Source organism: Mobula hypostoma, chromosome 12 (assembly GCF_963921235.1).
Source record: "Mobula hypostoma chromosome 12, sMobHyp1.1, whole genome shotgun sequence".
Lineage (NCBI taxonomy): Eukaryota > Metazoa > Chordata > Chondrichthyes > Myliobatiformes > Myliobatidae > Mobula > Mobula hypostoma.
The window spans coordinates 44174951-44193822 of NC_086108.1; the positions used below are offsets into that span (position 1 = coordinate 44174951).

At 43.7% G+C, this 18872-nt stretch overlaps 1 protein-coding gene across 5 annotated transcripts in view; it reads right to left on the minus strand.

The window, feature by feature from the left end:
* The window catches only part of acot11a (acyl-CoA thioesterase 11a), a 135457-nt gene that overhangs the window by 26861 nt on the left and 89724 nt on the right, over window positions 1-18872 (minus strand). For 3 of the 5 annotated variants that reach the window (XM_063063940.1, XM_063063939.1, XM_063063942.1), the window contains 2 exons: window positions 14622-14741; window positions 9873-10017 (listed from right to left, as the gene is read on the minus strand). In XM_063063940.1, coding sequence (XP_062920010.1) covers window positions 9873-10017; window positions 14622-14741 — 265 coding nt within the window. The remainder of the gene's footprint in view (window positions 1-9872; window positions 10018-14621; window positions 14742-18872) is intronic. The other 2 variants (XM_063063941.1, XM_063063943.1) reach the window with 2 other exon arrangements.

Sequence of the window (18872 nt, forward strand, 5' to 3'; positions counted from 1 at the left end):
TGGCACATTTTAAATGGTGGCCACACTCCAATAGCTCACACAGAAGGTGATTTTTAATTCCAATGCCATACAAAGAATGTTTAGGGGCTAACGAACCGTGAGTGTTGGGAGCCACAATACAGAACGATCATGGTTACAAACGAGCACTTTCTAACACGGGTCACTAGGTAACAAGCTGGGACAGGGCGGGATCATTTTCTTAGCCCAGCAACACTGAAGCAAATACAAGTACCTGCTTCATTGCCCTGGTTGTACCATCTGGCTCAGTGGATATTACAATTGGGCAAGTCTGGTCTATTTTTTTTTAAACAAGCTCTGTAATCAAACTGACCTAATCTTCCAAGTGAAAAAGTACAAATTTATCTGTTCCATTGCGCTTGCTGTTTGCTCCTTTTGTACGTTTAGTTACATTAACAAATTTAACCTACAGTAAATATATTTCATGTTGTGCTCACCAATAAGGGCAACTTCTACACAACAGAAAAAATTCTTCTACAAACTCTTGGCATCAAACACAAGATCAGAGAAAATTATTTTAGAAATAGAACAAGCTAAGGCAGTTATACTAATATTCAAAATTTATGAAGTAACCTTTTATATATCTTGTACACTGGGAACTAAATCCTTATCAACCAATTTCAACACTGGAGAATGCACCCTAACAGGTGTATGTAACAAGTAGTTTCTGGTCTGTACCAGTGGCTTCCAGGAAAGACTGGATGGCAACCGAGGAAGGTCGGTGACGCTGGAGAGACAGCTGCCCTCCAGGAAGGACTGGCACAGGCTCACAACGCTAGCAACCTTGTGGGCAGCATTCGCAAGAGGGCACCACTCAAGCTACAACTGAACACGAACAGCAATACCCCCAGATTCTCCCAAGAGGGGGGGAGGATGAGAGACTCAACGGGACGGTCATACCGGCAACGGCCAGGACAGGAAACACGACTACGAGGAAGCTAAAGCAAACAACACTGATCGGAGAGGAATTCTTGGTAAGGTGTCGTTGCGGGAAAGTCTGCAAAAACATCAGAGGGCTCAAGATATACCAGAGCAGGTCTAGATGTGGGTCAATGGTGACCCACGTGCAGCGCACGGACTTAGTATCCAGTGAGACGAAGGAGAATTCCAGCCAGGAAGCTCCCCACAGAGCTGAAGATCTCTCCACAGTTGAGTCGCCTCAGCATCGAACAACAGACCTAGTGAGTTCCTCTTCCACTACCCCAATCCATTCATCAAGGAAAGACAGGATCAAATAGCATAGATCGTCAGACAACGTCACCTGGATGCAGTTCGATGATGATCTAGACGGATTAGCAGGTCCAGTACACAGAAAGATCAACTCACTCACAGCCACAGCGTACAATCTAGCAAAGGAACGATTTGGCCCAATGGAGCGGAGAAGCCAGCCGGAGTTACTGTGGCAACCAAATAGGAGGGAAACGAAGATTCGTCGCTTGAGAGGTGAATTAAAGACGCTCAACAAGAAGTTTAAAACCAGCTCACCGGCTGAAAAAGAAGGTATCAAGGACTTAACCAGTATTCTGCGGGAAAAGCTGTGCAAACTCCGGAGGGCAGAACACCTGCGACAGCAAAGAAGGAAGAAAGAGAAAAGGCGAGCACAGTTTGTGAGAGATCCATTCAGCTTCACCAGGACTCTTCTTGGCCAACAAAAATCTGGTATACTATCCAGCTCGAAGCCAGAGGTAGAGGAGTTCCTGTGGGAGGCACACAGCGACCCACAGAGGGGTCAGGGACTAGGAACCAATCGGGCTGTGTGTAGACCAGAAAAACCATCGATTGAGCTGAATGTGAAGGAACCTACATGGCAGGAAATCCAGGACATCTTCCGGAAAGCTAAAGCATCAGCTGCCCCAGGCCCAAGCGGCATACCTTATAAGGTGTATAAGAAATGCCCAAAACTTCTTTGGAGGCTGTGGAAGGTCATGAGAAAGATCTGGGTCAAAGGTACCGTTCCATCAAGTTGGAAATTGGCAGAGGGATGCTTTATTCCAAAGGAAGAGGTTTCTTCCACAATTGCCCAGTTTAGGACAATTTCTCTCCTGGATGTGAAATGTAAGATTTTCTTTTCTGTGCTCACAAGAAGGCTGACTTGTTACATGACACAATACCGCTATATCAACACATCCATCCAGAAAGGCAGTATTCCAGGCTTTTCAGGGTGTCTGGAACACACCTCATTGATTAGCCATTTGATCTGTGAGGGCAAGCAGAAAAAAGGCGACCTAACAGTTATCTGGTTAGACCTCGTGAACACCTATGGGTCTATTCCACATGACCTCATCAGGGAAATGTGCTATGGACATGTGGTCGATGTTTAGAGATCTCTTGCAGGATGTTAGGGATAAATTTTTCCCGGTGAGGAAGATAAAGAATGGTAGGGTGAAGGAACCATGGGTGACAAGTGAGGTGGAAAATCTAGTCAGGTGGAAGAAGGCAGTATACATGAGGTTTAGGAAGCAAGGATCAAATGAGTCTATTGAGGAATATAGGAAGGCAAGAAAGGAGCTTAAGAAGGGGCTGAAAAGAGCAAGAAGGGGGCATGAGAAGGCCTTGGCAAGTAGGGTAACGGAAAACCCCAAGGCATTCTTCAATTATGTGAAGCAAAAAAGGATGACAGGAGTGAAAACAACAGGAATTCTGCAGATGCTGGAAATTCAAGCAACATACATCAAAGTTGCTGGTGAACGCAGCAGGCCAGGCAGCATCTATAGGAAGAGGCGCAGTCGACGAAGGGTCTCGGCCTGAAACGTCGACTGCGCCTCTTCCTATAGATGCTGCCTGGCCTGCTGCGTTCACCAGCAACTTTGATGTATGTTGACAGGAGTGAAGGTAGGACCGATTAGAGATAAAGGTGGGAAGATGTGCCTGGAGGCTGTGGAAGTGAGCGAGGTCCTCAATGAATACTTCTCTTCGGTATTCACCAATGAGAGGGAACTTGATGATGGTGAGGACAATATGAGTGAGGTTGATATTCTGGAGCATGTTGATATTAAGGGAGAGGAGGTGTTGGAGTTGTTAAAATATATTAGGATGGATAAGTCCCTGGGGCCTGATGGAATATTCCTCAGGCTGCTCCACAAGGCAAGGGAAGAGATTGCTGAGCCTCTGGCTTTGATCTTTATGTCCTCGTTGTCCATGGGAATAGTACCGGAGGATTGGAGGGAGGCGAATGTTGTCCCCTTGTACAAAAAAGGTCGTAGGGATAGTCCAGGTAATTATAGACCAGTGAGCCTTACATCTGTGGTGGGAAAGCTGTTGGAAAAGATTCTTAGAGATAGGATCTATGGACATTTAGAGAATCATGGTCTGATCAGGGACAGTCAGTATGGCTTTGTGAAGGGCAGATCGTGTCTAACAAGCCTGATAGAGTTCTTTGAGGAGGTGACCAGGCATATAGATGAGGGTAGTGCAGTGGATGTGATCTATATGGATTTTAGTAAGACATTTGACAAGGTTCCACACGGTAGGCTTATTCAGAAAGTCAGAAGGCATGGGATCCAGGGAAATTTGGCCAGGTGGATTCAGAATTGGCTTGCCTGCAGAAGGCAGAGGGTCGTAGTGGAGGGAGTACATTCAGATTGGAGGATTGTGACTAGTGGTGTCCCACAAGGATCTGTTCTGGGACCTCTACTTTTCGTGATTTTTATTAACGACCTGGATGTGGGGGTAGAAGGGTGGGTTGGCAAGTTTGCAGACAACACAAAGGTTGGTGGTGTTGTAGATAGTGTAGAGGATTGTCAAAGATTGCAGAGAGACATTGATAGTATGCAGAAGTGGGCTGAGAAGTGGCAGATGGAGTTCAACCCGGAGAAGTGTGAGGTGGTACACTTTGGAAGGACAAACTCCAAGACAGAGTACAAAGTAAATGGCAGGATACTTGGTAGTGTGGAGGAGCAGAGGGATCTGGGGGTACATGTCCACAGATCCCTGAAAGTTGCCTCACAGGTGGATAGGGTAGTTAAGAAAGCTTATGGGGTGTTAGCTTTCATAAGTCGAGGGATAGAGTTTAAGAGTCGCGATGTAATGATGCAGCTCTACAAAACTCTGGTTAGGCCACACTTGGAGTATTGTGTCCAGTTCTGGTCGCTCACTATAGGAAGGATGTGGAAGCATTGGAAAGGGTACAGAGGAGATTTACCAGGATGCTGCCTGGTTTAGCGAGTATGCATTATGATCAGAGATTAAGGGAGCTAGGGCTTTACTCTTTGGAGAGAAGGAGGATGAGAGGAGACATGATAGAGGTGTATAAGATAATAAGAGGAATAGATAGAGTGGCTAGCCAGCGCCTCTTCCCCAGGGCACCACTGCTCAATACAAGAGGACATGGCTTTAAGCTAAGGGGTGGGAAGTTCAAGGGGGATATTACAGGAAGGTTCTTTACTCAGAGAGTGGTTGGTGCGTGGAATGCACTGCCTGAGTCAGTGGTGGAGGCAGATACACTAGTGAAGTTTAAGAGACTACTAGACAGGTATATGGAAGAATTTAAGGTGGGGGCTTATATGGGAGGCAGGGTTTGAGGGTCGGCACAACATTGTGGGCCGAAGGGCCTGTACTGTGCTGTACTATTCTGTGTTCTAGAAAGACTCGACCACTACTACATCCCATTGGCTATTCGAGGCATGATCACCAGCTACCTAGGGGGATTCAAACTCAGATTTACATCAGCCCATTTCACAACTAGTTGGCAGGACCTCCAGAAGGGGATTCTAACAGACTGCACCATCTCCCCCATTCTATTTATTATGGGAATGAACGTCCTATTATCAGCAGCAGAAGATGTAACCCGTGGCCCGACGCTGGAGTCAGGCATTGTTCAGCCGGCTCTATGAGCGTTCATGGACGACATCAATATAACAACTGTGTCACATGTCCAAGCAAGATGGGTATTGGAAAGCCTGGGTAATGTAGCCACTTGGGCGAGGATGTCCTTCAAGGCCAAGAAGTCCAGGTGCACGGTGATCAGAAAGGGCAAAGTTATTAGCAAGTTTAGCCTCCAAGTTCAGGGAGAGGTCATCCCTTCCATCGAAGATAACCCGATAAAATGCTTGGGGAAGTGGTTTAATGTGTCACTGACAGATGGGGCCAATGTCACCAATGCTGTGAAGCAGACAGACGAATGGCTGAAGAAGATCGACAAATCCAGACTTCTGGGTAAATTCAAGACCTGGCTGTACCAATACAGCATTCTGCCCAGGCTCCTCTGGCTCTTCACACTTTATGAGTTCCCCATGACTGCCGTAGAGGGCATCGAGAGGAAAATCAACAAGCACCTGCGGAGATGCTTGGGAGTTCCCCCAAGCTTCTCTTCAGTGGGGCCTCTACATTTGTTCTGGGCAACTGCAGCTTCCCCTGTTGTGGAGGAATTCAAGGTGGCAAAATGCAGAGCCTTATTAAGCTTGAGAGATTCCAATGACATCTTGGTAAAGCAAGCAGGTGTTGTAACCAGATCTGGGCGCAAGTGGGCAGCCAACGCAGCTGTGGAGCAGGCAGTGTGTTCTCTGAAGCTGCGAGATATCATCGGCAACCCCTGCATCGGGCGGCAAGGCCTCAACTCAGTTCACTTCCAGTGGTGGGGAAACGCAAGCACAAGGAACAGGCGAGACATGGTACAGGCAGAAGTACGGATCCGTGAGGAAGTGAAGTGGATGTCAAAGGCAGTGGAAGAAGAGTCCCAGAGTGCCTGGACAAAATGGGATCTGCCTCAGCGCAAGATCTCATGGGCAGAGTTATGGAGACTGAAGCCCTTCCGTATTTCCTTCCTCTTGCGATCCGTGTATGACACCCTTCCTTCACCACTACATCTGTACACACGGGGAATGAGAGAGGACCTGTACTGTAAGCTCTATGGTCAAAAGGGGACACAGGCTCATATACTGTCTGGGTGTAAAACAGCTCTAACTCAAGGACGGTATAGGTGGCGCCATGATAAGGTGCTTCTGGCTCTTGCTGACACACTAGAGTGGGAGAGATGCAAGAAGAGGACGGCTGGCACAGATTTGAGGAAGGCCATCACCTTCATCAAAGAGGGAGTCAGGCCTTTCGTAACCAAACAACCAAAGCCCAATCTGCTGCTAACGGCCAGGTCCTGGGAGATGAGGGTCGACATGGGAAGGAGGTTGCAGTTCCCAGATGTGGTGCACACAACCCTACGCCCGGACATTGTACTGTGGTCAACCGAAGACAAGAAAATAATTCTGGTTGAGCTGACTGTGCCGTGGGAGGAGGGATGGGAAGAGGCCCACGAGAGAAAGGCCTTAAAGTACCAGCCCTTATTGCAGGAGTGTAAAGACAAGGGATAGCAGGCATGGTTTTTCCCTGTGGAGATCAGCTGCAGAGGTGTCCCAGCCAAATCAGCATGGCAGTCGTTGTCAGATCTGGGCCTGGACGAAAGGAGCAAAAAACAAGCAGCTTGTAGGATGGGGAAAGAGGCAGAATGAGCCTCTTGTTGGATTTGGAGTAGGCAAGAGGAGGGAAGCTGGAAGCCAGGAGCAGATGGGCAGTGATTTGACCACCACTGCCAGCCCACCAACTGCAGAGTGTCGTGTTTAAGGGTCGAAACACTCTGTGAAGGTTGGGAACCACCTGATGACATCTGCTCCTGGCTGAAGGCTATGGTTACCTTATAAGGTAACTGGAGAATGCACCCTAACAGGTGTATGTAACAAGCAACACTGAATCTTAAATTGTCAACTATAAATCAGGATTTTAGATACTACATATTTGTAAGACAATTAATTGTGAGTCAGCTATAAATCTTGCGCTGAATTACTTACAACAGAAAATTCAAAATTTCTAATATCAACCAAATGACCTGCACAAGTTTTACGTTTTTCACACAGAGAGTGGTGAATCTGTGGAATTCTCTGCCACAGGAAACAGTTGAGGCCAGTTCATTGGCTATATTTAAGAGGGAGATAGATATGGCCCTTGTGGCTAGGGGGATCAGGGGGTATGGAGGGAAGGGTGGTGCAGGGTTCTGAGTTGGATGATCAGCCATGATCATAATAAATGGCGGTGCAGGCTCGAAGGGCCGAATGGCCTACTCCTGCACCTATTTTCTATGTTTCTATGTTTCTATGTGACAGAGTATATCAATCAAGGCAGCCAGGGAAGCTGCTCCTACTGCCACAGATATTCAATGCTACAATATTAACAAAATATTTTCATTTAGTGCCCACGATGTGTATAAACATCAGAAGGGATTTCACAGGATCATGATGCCAAACACATTTTAAAAAAATTAAGGAAATATCGCTTCAGGTGACTTACAGTGTATTTTATAAGAGAAAAGAAATTTAGAGTGTTTTAGCAAGAAAACTACTTCTTTCACAGAGATTGCAGCCACCAATTATAAATTGAAATGTGCAAGAATCCAAATTTGGGAGATATACAAGGATTTCGTGGATTTAGTTTTATTTTCTAGCAGCAATTCTTGTATTATCATGAAACATTTCCATTAACTAAAATGATTCCACAGTGATAATCTGGTCTACCAGTAAGTAGTTTAAAACTTGCCTTTAGCAACCATGTTACAGGTTACAAACACTGGGCTTCCAGAGACTCATCAGATCAAAATTATTATCACTGACATACGACTTTAAATTTGTGGTTCTGCAGCTGCATTACGGGGTAAAGATTAAAACTTCTATGAACTAAAAAATTAAATTAAGTAGTGCAAAAAATTAATAATGAGGTAATGTTCATGGACTGTGCAGAATCTGATGGTAGAAGGAAGCAGCTGTTCCTGAAATATTGAGTATGGGTAGTAACGGGGAGGAAGCATGTTCCCAACGCTGAGGAATGTCACCCTCCAGAAGCATGGCCATGTGAAGATTACCTCAATGGTGGGGGGGGGCCTTGATGGAATTGGCTGAGTCTTTAACCCTCTGCAGACTCTTGCAATCCTTTGCACTGAAGGTTTCACATGAGGCTGTGAGGTGGCCAGTCAGAATGCTCTTCACCGCACACACACAGAAATGTGTTCCTGTGCTACACTGTTACATACAGTGGATTCCCATTAATTTGGCCATCGGTTAATTGGGTCAGCTGCTTCTTTGGGACAACTCATAAAGAACAAAAACTAATCGAGAAATGAGCCAGGACTCCCTTCATTTATTTGGTATGCCATGCTGCCTAATTGGGACAGGAGACCGTTGCCAAATTTTCTAATCAGTGTTGGTCGCATGCACTTGCGTGGCTGTTAAGCACTACATTGCACTTAGAGTGAACAGTTTTTAAACAGTGTCAGTTACATGAGTTTGTGTTTAAAAAGCAATGATTTTTGTCACTAATAGTCAGCGAGAAATAAGCAGTAAGACAGACTGAAACTGTTTTGCTCAGTGCACTTTCAAGCATTCTGACTTGGAGATGCCAGAAAGGGCCTTGGAACAATTTCACAACTTCAGCAAGTTAGGAACTATGAAGAATTTGAAGGTATCAACAATCATTTTGAGTGTTACTTTTGGTCCTCACCGGACACTCAGCTCTCACACGTGGCTCCAAGTAGCTGTCTGCATGTGATAGCGGCCACCAGGAAACCTAACAAGGAGGAACCTGGCTCTACCATCTGTCTTCCCTAAATTTCTGGAAGGATTGCCAGGATGCTGAAGAAATACCGGATTAATACCATCCACAAATCCGTAAGGAAGCTCAAATCACAGCTTATGCGGGTCAAAGATGACCTGGGACTCAGGTTGGCTGGCGTTTACAGGATTCCCTCTGGCTGCCGAGCAGCGTAAATCAGTCATTCAGGACGAACAGTGGAAACGTGCATGAAGGAGCACAGGAGGTGTATCCATTTGGTTACCCAGAGAAATTGGCGGGAGCAGAACATTGCGTTCACAATGGTTGTAGGACTGAATTTGACGGCACAAAACTACTGTGCGGCTCCAATGGCTTTTGGGACCGTCTGGTAAAGGAAATCATTGAAATAAAACTAGAGAAAAAGAATCTTAACAAAGACAAAGGACTCATGCTAAGAAAGAACTGAAATTCGGTTGTAAACAAGGTGGTACAGTGGAAACGTGATTGGATAAGGACTGACCAATCAGCAGGGATGGACATCGGGAGTCAAGTATATGTGCCACCAGACTAGACATGCCCAGGCATTATCCCTGATGAAGATGGCAGAGTTTGTCATCGAAACATCGGTTAAAATCAATACCTGTACCTGGCTGGAAGCCCAAGGAGAGTTTATTAATCATTTTAAATGTTGCAATAAAAACGAAGATTTGGTGGATATAATCATCAAAAGCATTGTTTGAAGGCAGTCCATTATTGGCACTAGGTATATGTGCTGATTTTGCTCATTTACAGTCAATTAAAAGAACACGGCAGCGTATGCTTAATGAATTCCTCTGTTGTAACTATTAGGAACTACTGTTTTATAGCACTGTAGTTGTAATGTTAGTGTTCTAATTTGTTCTGTATTTCATTTAAATACATAATTTGTTAAATGATAGTTCGTCTTTTTTATATGTATGTTTTTAACTATTTCCATGAAACCACCTAATTGGGCAGTTGCTTATTTGGGCAGACATTCAGCTAAGGACTTGTATCTTCTAGCTTATTAGCTTAGCTGGATAGTCACTACCTCAGCACTCCGCAAAAAAAAGTAGTTCTAACTAGCAATTGATATATTCCAATCTACCTAGCTCAATTAGAATCTCAACCCTACACCACACCACTTAACTTTATCTGTTGTGATATAGTCCACAACTCTCAGTAAAATAGCTTTGCTTGCAAGCACAACTATGAAGGTGTATTACGCAGCAATGTAAAAACTGACTTGCTTGATAGAGCTTGCACTCTGAAGTAAAAACACATTAACAACAAAAGGTGCTGGGGCTTACCCCTGGTTCTGGCTTGACACAGGGGAACGTGCTGAGCTGCCCATCCTTATCCAGTACCACAAAGGTCATGAACGCACTGTTGATGTGTGTCTTCCTTTCCCAGCCTTCTTGATGGTAAGCTTCTGCACAGACACCAACTTCAAAGCTGAAAATTACCAAAGAAATTTAGAAAATCTCATAAGGAACAATTACTACATAAGCTTATCACAATTTAAGAAATAAAAAGGACATTTTTATATTTCACAGCAACCATGATCTATACTGTGCTTTCATGTCACCAATGTATAGACTACCAATCCAAACATTATTAAAGTTTAATTAATACATTTTCCACATTATTATAAAAGGTACAATTGTCTCAAATCACCTGCTCACTTTACCATATAACCATAATATTATTATCCTCTGCCCCCTCAATCCCATCCAAGTCACTAAAGTCCCTTCCATCTTCCTTCCCTCCTCACTTTTTATCCACCCGCTCAACAAACTGATCCTGGAATAGTTCTTGGCAATCACTAGCATATCACACAACTTATTAGTCAAATGCTAGCTTAGACAGTAGACATCAATAAGCAGTCATATAAGTTTTGGTTTTAAACCTCTTAGTAACTGATCAATGAAAATACTCACATTTCTGCAGCCCATTTTGTAACCTCAAGATATTCCAAACCACTTCAAAGTTAAAAGCAAATTTATTACTAAAATACGTATATGTCACCATATGCTAAGATTAATTTTCTTGCAGGCATTCACAGTAGAACAAAGAAATACAATGAAATAACTGTAGGGTAATAACTGTTCCTAAACCTGGTGGTGTGTTATCAATAGGGTGCTAACACCTTTTTTTTTAAATCGGGTTTTTGCACCCAAGGGGGGGACGTACTTTCGTAGTTGGCCACAATCTTACGGTGGTCAATCCAGCACCCAGCACCTCTCATGGCAGGGGTGATGAGAACATCCTTGAAGTCACTACGTCTCACAATGATGAAGTCGATCATGTGCCAGTGTTTCTGTTGCTGGAAAGGTCCTGGCTAAGGTGATGCTTCCGAGACTCATCAGCAACATCACCGAGTCAATGCTGCCTGAATCACAGTGTGCATTTAGGAAGAACAGGAGCATGATCGACATGATCTTTACAGCCCGGCAGCTTCAGGAAAAGTGCCGGAGCAACATCAGGACCTGTTTATGGCCTTTGTCGACCTCTCCAAAGCATTCGACACTGTGCAAAGATAGCTCTTATGGGATGTCCTTCTCAGGTAGCATCCTCCGCCAGTTCCACGATGGGATGACTGCTCGGGTGACCATAGGAGGACAAGAGCCTGAGCCCTTGCTTGTATGTACAGGGGTGAGGCAGGGGTGTGTACTAGAGCCAGTGTTCTTTAACGTCTTCCTCTTGTGTGTTACCAAGCTTCTCCACAACAAGATTGAAGACAGCAGCGGTGTGGCAGTGGACGTCAGATTAGATGGCAACCTCTTTGACATCAGAAGGCTCCACGCAACCACCAAACTCCATAGAGAGCAGGTCCTGGAGCTGCAGTATGCAGACAACTGTGCTCTTGTGGCCCATACTCCAGAGGATCTTCAGATTGTCCTTGCTGTGGCGGTGAGAGCGTACAGCAGGATGGGGCTGACTGTCAATACCACCAAGACAGAAGTGGTTTGCCAATGGAGTACCAGTGTCACACCCACTCTACCTGCCTTCACTGTTGGTGATGAAAAGCTGTCAGTAGTGCCATCTTTCAAATATCTGGGGAGCATTCTCTCTGAGGATAGCAGCATTGATGACAACATCCAGAGCCACATTAAACAGGCATTAGCTTCCTTTGGGAGACTTCAGCATAGAGTCTTTCAGGACAGGACCCTTCGTCCCTCCACAAAGGTCGCCGTATACCAAGCGGTCTGTGTCACCACCCTCCTTTACAGCTGTGAAGCTTGGGTAACCTACAGCTGTCACATCAAGTCCTTGGAGCGCTTCCACATAAGCTGCCTCCAGCGCATCCTGGGAATTACCTGGCGTGAGCGGGTGCCTCACACTGAAATACTTGTAAAGACCAACTGCAGGAGTATTGAAGCCATGATCACCCAGTGTCAGCTGCAGTGGCTGGGGCACGTGATAAGGATGCCCCCATGTTGGCTACCCCGCAGAGTGTTATACGGCCAGCTACATCATGGAAGGCTGAAGAAGTGCTATAAGGATCAGATGAAGAATGCTTTAAGGAAGTGCAAGATCAGACTCGAGGACCTGGAGGATGTTGCTGCTGACCGTATCACGTGGCGACGGCTGTATAGGGATGGGGTTCGTGTTCTGGAGATGGAAAGAACAACCAGAAGACAGCAGAAGAGAGCTAGGAGAAATGCAGCCATGGTTGCCACCACTACTAGATATACATGTCCCACCTGCAATAGAGCTTGTGGGTCCAGGATAAGACTGTATAGTCATCAAAGATCTCACCGTTAAAAGGAGTGGACATCGTCATCGGATTTTGATGGGCAACGAGAGAGAGCGAGAGAAGAGCTAACACCTTGCTATCAATGGAAAATCTTGATGCATAGAGGCATGTTTTAACGTGTAAAATGTGACACCCACTTTTACCAGAGTAAATTTTTCAAAGCGCCTGGAGCAATTTCAATGTCACCCAGCTCTGCCTCAACCGATAGCTAAGCAGAATTTTCTACAGACAGCAGTTAAGGTTTTAATTTAATGTTCCATCTGACATTCATAACAAGTGGCAGCATCAGACGCAGTCAGTACTCAATTCTGTGGATTGCTAACTTTAAATTACAATCTTCTGACACAAAAGGGGAGTGTAGACACAATGTATATTGATCAATTCACTTTCCAGCTGTTATCAGACAGCTTAATGCAGAGTTGTGCAGTTATATTTTTAATGTAACACATCATTTACTGATTAAAACCACAGATAGATATTATCCTGCTCCACCCCAACACAGTTATGTGGAGGAGCGAACAGATACTGCAATTAATCTCCATAACGGGTAGGCCCTTGATAAGCTCAGTTCTTTTGGGAACACAAGATAAACTTACACACAGTGTTGAAATACCATTTATCAGTTCTGAATTTGAATAAAGCTTCTTCCCAATCTCATGTTTTTAAATCTTGAAAATGGCAGGAAGATTGAATTCAAGGCAGATTTTACACATAGAAAGACTTCGATAATCTTCTAAATTTTATAACAAAAGCATTATCTTGGCTATCAGTCTTCAACAGAAAAACAGTCATCATCTACAGTGCATGTAATTTACTGTGACCCTCTTACCCTGAATACACTGGAGACATGGCAACTTAAACAGCAGTCCTTAGCTAGAAGCAGGCAGTGTAATATCCCTCTTATCACACACTTTATCATCAACCAAAGCTTGGGTCAAATTCCAGAAAAGTTTTCTCAGATAAACAAAAGAACAATATCCTTAATTATTCCAGCCCAACAGAGAAAAAACAATTGAATTTGAATTTTTTGGCACCTTTAGCAAAGTGAAATTTGGGGTTCCCAACCTTTATTATGTCATGGACCCTCACGATGAATTGAAGGGTCCGTGGATCCCAGGAAGGGAATCCCTGCACCCAATTACTTCAAATTTTCACTGGATGCTGATGGCATCCACTTCAAACCTTCCATCCACTTTTCTAGATCTTTCTGCTTCTCACTGCTGCAAAATGTTCACTAAGAACTTTATCTTCCTCTTTCAGCTCGACAAGCGGGTTATCTTTTTGCTCCCAAGTGTACACAACTTTCCCAAGTTATGTTTGTTCTCTATGTAGATATCAATAATTAGTTTTCTTTCATTTAGCATTGGTTCCCTAATTTCACTCCTATTCTTTCTAAAGTTTTCAAGGTTTTCTGAAATATTCTGCTCAGCATCTGACACAAGTTTCCTCCATTTCCTTTCATACATCTTGTAATTCAGAATTGCTCTAGATTTGCCTATCTGTTCCTTTCACTTGTTCAAACCTGTTTACCCCAAACCCATCGCATCTCCTTTTTAAGGTGTCTCTCGTTGCTCCAAGACTGATTTGCTTCTCCTGTGTATGTTTTTAAAATAACTTCTCAGTCAAGGAAAACTAACCCCACTCCAATTTAGAACTTTACCCCTATTTTATCCTTTTGACATTTTGCATTACATTGAGAAATGTAATTGAATTGTGAATACTTTGTCAAAATGGTCTACCTCTAATACTCCTTCAAACAACCCAGCTTCATTCCCTAAAGAAATCTTTACAACAGACCTATGATGTGACTGTCTCTTTTTGTTTGCCCTTTAATTCAACCTATATAGCCTTCTTTAGGATCCTAACATAACATCCCTCTTCAACCAATATTGATTGCCAACTCCCCTTCTTCATTTTGTCTAAAACCTTGTGAGCAGGTACATCAAGCTTCCAGCCCAGAGATACCACCTTCTACTCTCAGAACACTTCACCCTTCCTAAAACAAAAACACAAAGGTGAACCATCCAATACCTCACCCAAGTGGAATTCAACATGTGTCATCCAACACCACATGCAGCATGAACCCTGCCCCTGGGAATATCAATTAGAACTCTGCTTCTTAACTACAAAGATGAAAGTTAAACTAGCTTCAACACCATACTCCAGTGAACCCAACTACACAGTTTGTCTTCTAAATTTAATTTGATTTGTTGATAAGAAGTTATTAGTTGTCATGGAAAAGTTCTAGGTTTAAAATGGAGTTTTCAAGCAAAGTTAAAAATATCTGCTCTCCCCTCACCTTTTTTTAAATGCATTGTTAACTATAGCCTTCAATGTTATACGGTCTCCAACTTGTGAGGGTCCCCTGAAGTGAAACATTTCAATAGTCTTCAGCACTGGATGTCCTTTGCAGAAACGGCTACAACCAGGAGTTTAAACAGAAGAAATTACATTGTCACAGATTAATCAGCAAAGGAGCATATCTTCAGATGAGCAAAACATGTGTCATTCTGCTGTCCATTGATCCCTTCCAATCAAATGCAACATGAAAAATATGAACTGATTTAACTAAACATGGAGTACATAGTTTTGAACAAGACTATATTAAAGGAGCAGAATTCTACCAAAAGTCTGTCATTTCTATCTAACACTGTTTCTATTTCAAATAATGCCCTAAAATGATCAGTTGTGAACCTTCAGGTTACATTTCTTTACCAAGCATCAGCTTCACACCGGAGGTTAATTGATACAAGTGCAGCGTAGCATGGCTTAGTTAGATTCAAATTGCCCAAAGCAGAGCTGATCTTCAGAAGTAATAGGAAGCTTTTCAACTTTCAGCAACTACACTCCAGAACCAAAGTGATCTAAACCTCAGAAGCTGAGCAGCAACCCGCGCATAATGATTGCATTTGCTTCATCTTCAAGCCATAATTAACGCTTGAATTTTCAACCGAATCAGATTTTGACCTCTTTCAATGGCTCTACATTTAACGTAATTCCTAAACTTACACTGGATTTATTGAAATTCTGCAGAGAAAGCAGAAGCTACATTATATTTCACTGAAGTAATTTCACTGCAGGTTAGCAGGTCTTTTCAGCAAGTCAGGCAGCATCTATGGAGGTGAATAAATGGATGACGTTTTGAGCTGATACTCTTCATCAGGACTGGAAAGGAATGGGGAAGATGCCAGAATAAGGTGGCGGGGGGACAACAAGTTAGAAGGTGACAGATGAAGCCAGCTGACTGAGGGAGGGGTGATGAAGTAAGAAGCTAGGAGGTGAAAACTGGAAAAGGGAAAAGGGCTGGAGAAGGAGTCTGGTAGGAGAGGAGAGTGGATGCTGGGAGAAAAGGAAGGAGAAGGGGCAATAGGGGGAGGAGATAAAACAGTTGAAGAGGGAAGAGGCCAAAGTGCAGAAATTAAGAAGAGGGGAGGGGGAGGGGAAACATTACCAGAAGTTGGAGAAATCTATGTTCATGCCATCAAGTTGGAGGCTACCTAGAAAGAATACAAGAAGTTGCTTCTCCCAATCTGAGAGTGCCGTCATTGTGACAGAAGAGGAGGCCATGGATTGACATGGAACGTGAATGGAGAAAGGAATTGAAATGGATGGCGACCTTTAAATTTCGCTTTTTGCAGATGGAGCTATCTCTACAAAGTTGGCAGTGTTCCCAGCAGTGTCTTTCTTTCCCCTCAGATTCAGCAGCTTCAAGGCTAGAGGGACAAATTACAGAAGGGGGAAGAAAATCGTTTCATAAATTTAACGCTTATAGTGCAAATGTTGATACCAGGGAAGTAAATTGAAGGAGCCCCCACAGGCCATGTAAAACAGAATGTTTGTTTCTGGATGCAAGGATTAAATAATAATGCCACAACTGCAGGGTGCCCCAAGGTGCTTCACAGTGATGCAACAAGACAGAAAAATGATGCCTTAATCAGAGGTTGGTTTTAAAAAGTACTTGAAGGAAGAGTGGAGAACAGAGTAGGTGGGAGGTTTCTGATTAGATTTGTCACGTCCATCAAAACATACAGTGAAACGTGTCGTGTGCAATCTGAGGATACGTCAGGGGCAGCGTACAAGTGTTGCCGGTGCCGCCGGTGCCAACATAGCCTACAACTTAATTTCTATACATCTTGGCAATATATGTGGGAGGAAGTTGAAGTTCGATCATCATTCAACCATACTGAATACAGCAAAGTGAAACAGCGTTCCTCTGAGGCCAAGATGAAAAGCACAGTAACAACAGTCACACATAGTACACAGCACGTATAGCATATATAATTATTATAGCAGAAAAATGTACAGTTACATTAAAAAACAGCCGAGAGTCATGGCCTGTAGATTGATGGTGCATGGATGGATGTTGTCCTGGAGTCCCGTTTCTGCAAGAATGCCCACGGCAGTTCTCATCTCATGCGAGTGCAACCACAGACAAAGGCAATCCAGCCGGTCTTCCTCCGAGTGATTACTAGAGGGCAGCACTGATGAGAGGGACCAGCCCACAACCAAGTACTGAATCCAGCGGCACATGGCCAGCTCTGGCATCTTCTTCCCCGGCGGCTGCGGCAGGCACCCCTGAGGCATGAGGGGCCTTGCCTGCGTGATAACCGAAGCAACGCAGCTCGCCTCTTGTCAGAGCCAGTGAATCAGACTCTCAGTATACTGTTACCAATGTCCAACAGGGTCTTGGGAGCATGACAAAAACATCCAAGACGATCACCCACACCGAACATTGGACCACGCTCTGTTCACCGCCTCCGACGCCTTCTCCCCTGGGTGGCTGCAGCAGTCCAACTCCGAGAAATTTGCAAGTGGGGTAGACCTGCTAAACGATGTTCTTAATATCCAGCAGAGTCTTGCCATCTTTAAAGGGCCATAAAGGGTGAACAATTACACCTTTGGTTGGACTCAGAGAGGCCGTTGCCATCATTCCAGAGGAACCCATATAAGTCACTATCAAACTCCTTGCAGTCAGCAACAGGAATTGAACCCTGATCACTGGCACTATAATAGCCTTACACTTACCACTGCACATCTGTGCCACCAGAATTATTATTGAATATATAATATAGGGGTTTAAACATGTGGCTCCCCACAAACATAAAAGACAGGATGCAGAAGAAAAGAAGATTCAGGGATGAGGATTTAATGCAAATTGACATGCAGAAAGTGAAGTGTAAGGCTCTGAAGGGATTAAATACACATCAGGGTCATGGGCACACAAACCTTGATGCAGAAGGAATATTTATAGAGGAGAGTGGAGAATGGGAAGCCAGGTAATGATTCTGTCTGGATTTGAGAAAGCTGTGGATGAGGGCTTTGTGGCAGATGGGCAGGGTTTGAGTTGGATACAATTAAAAATTAATCCTAATGAACCTCACTGTGATTAATTAATCCTAACAATCACTGTCACACGCAGCAAGATGAAAGTATAATTCACTGATATCAGAATTTAAAATTTCATCAACTATCAAGACTTCTCTCAAGCTTAAATTCTACACCTCTCTTCTTCATTGTCACATGGGTCCATCTGGTGGACAGTCTTAGTAGCAACCGATTTATGAATCACAAGAATTTATTGCTGAGTGATGGCTATTGTGTCCAAAGCAACTGACAATAAGCCATCTAACCTCAACCTATTTTCCAGTTCTTAGGGTGTAGCCTTGCAGGTCATTAAGAAATCAAGTCCTTGCCCATTAGGATTTTTAAATTCTAATGAGAATTTTAACCTTCTACCAAGGGTTCGATAGTCAAGTTCAGAGAATAGCATCCAGGGACACATGTTCAAATCCTTCGATGGCAGTCAGGGAATTTAAATTCAAATAAGTAATTTTATCTGGAACTGAAAATCCAGTATCAGTAATGTTAACTATGAAACAAATCAGACCGTCATAAAATCCTATATGAATCATTAACATTCTTCAGGAAAGGAAATCTTTCATCTTTACCCCACATGGCTAACAAGTGATTCCAGACCCTCAGTAGATTGGTTGACTTTAAATTTCATTAGTTAAAGAGCAATTTGGATAGATAAAAATGTCCACATTGCCTGTGATTCCCACGTTCTTTTCGCTAGTGATTTCAAACTCTTCATGCTCTGGGGAAAATAATTTCATCTCATATGTATGTTCTAAAATTCCTTTCAGTAATTACTTTAAAACCATAGTCCCTAGTTGTTAACTCTCTGCAAAAGGAAATGCATCCCTCCAATTCACTTCTGTCTGAATCACTTAATAAAATTAAAACAGTTAATAGTGGCAACCTGACTGTAGCAATATCTCCCAGGATATCTCACAAAAGTATGACCAAACCAAATTTGGCACCAAATTAATTAAGAAGATATTAAGGTAAATGAAGTCAGATTTTAAGAACATCTTAGGAGGAAAGAGAGATGTGTGTGGGGGGAGGAACTCCAGAACCTGGGGTCTAAGAACAGCTGGCCTGACCATCATATTGCAAATTGTGAGGATAGGCATCTAACCTCAACCTGTTTTCCAGTTGTTAAGCGTGTAGCCTTGCAGGTTATTGAGAAATCAAGTCTTTGCCCATT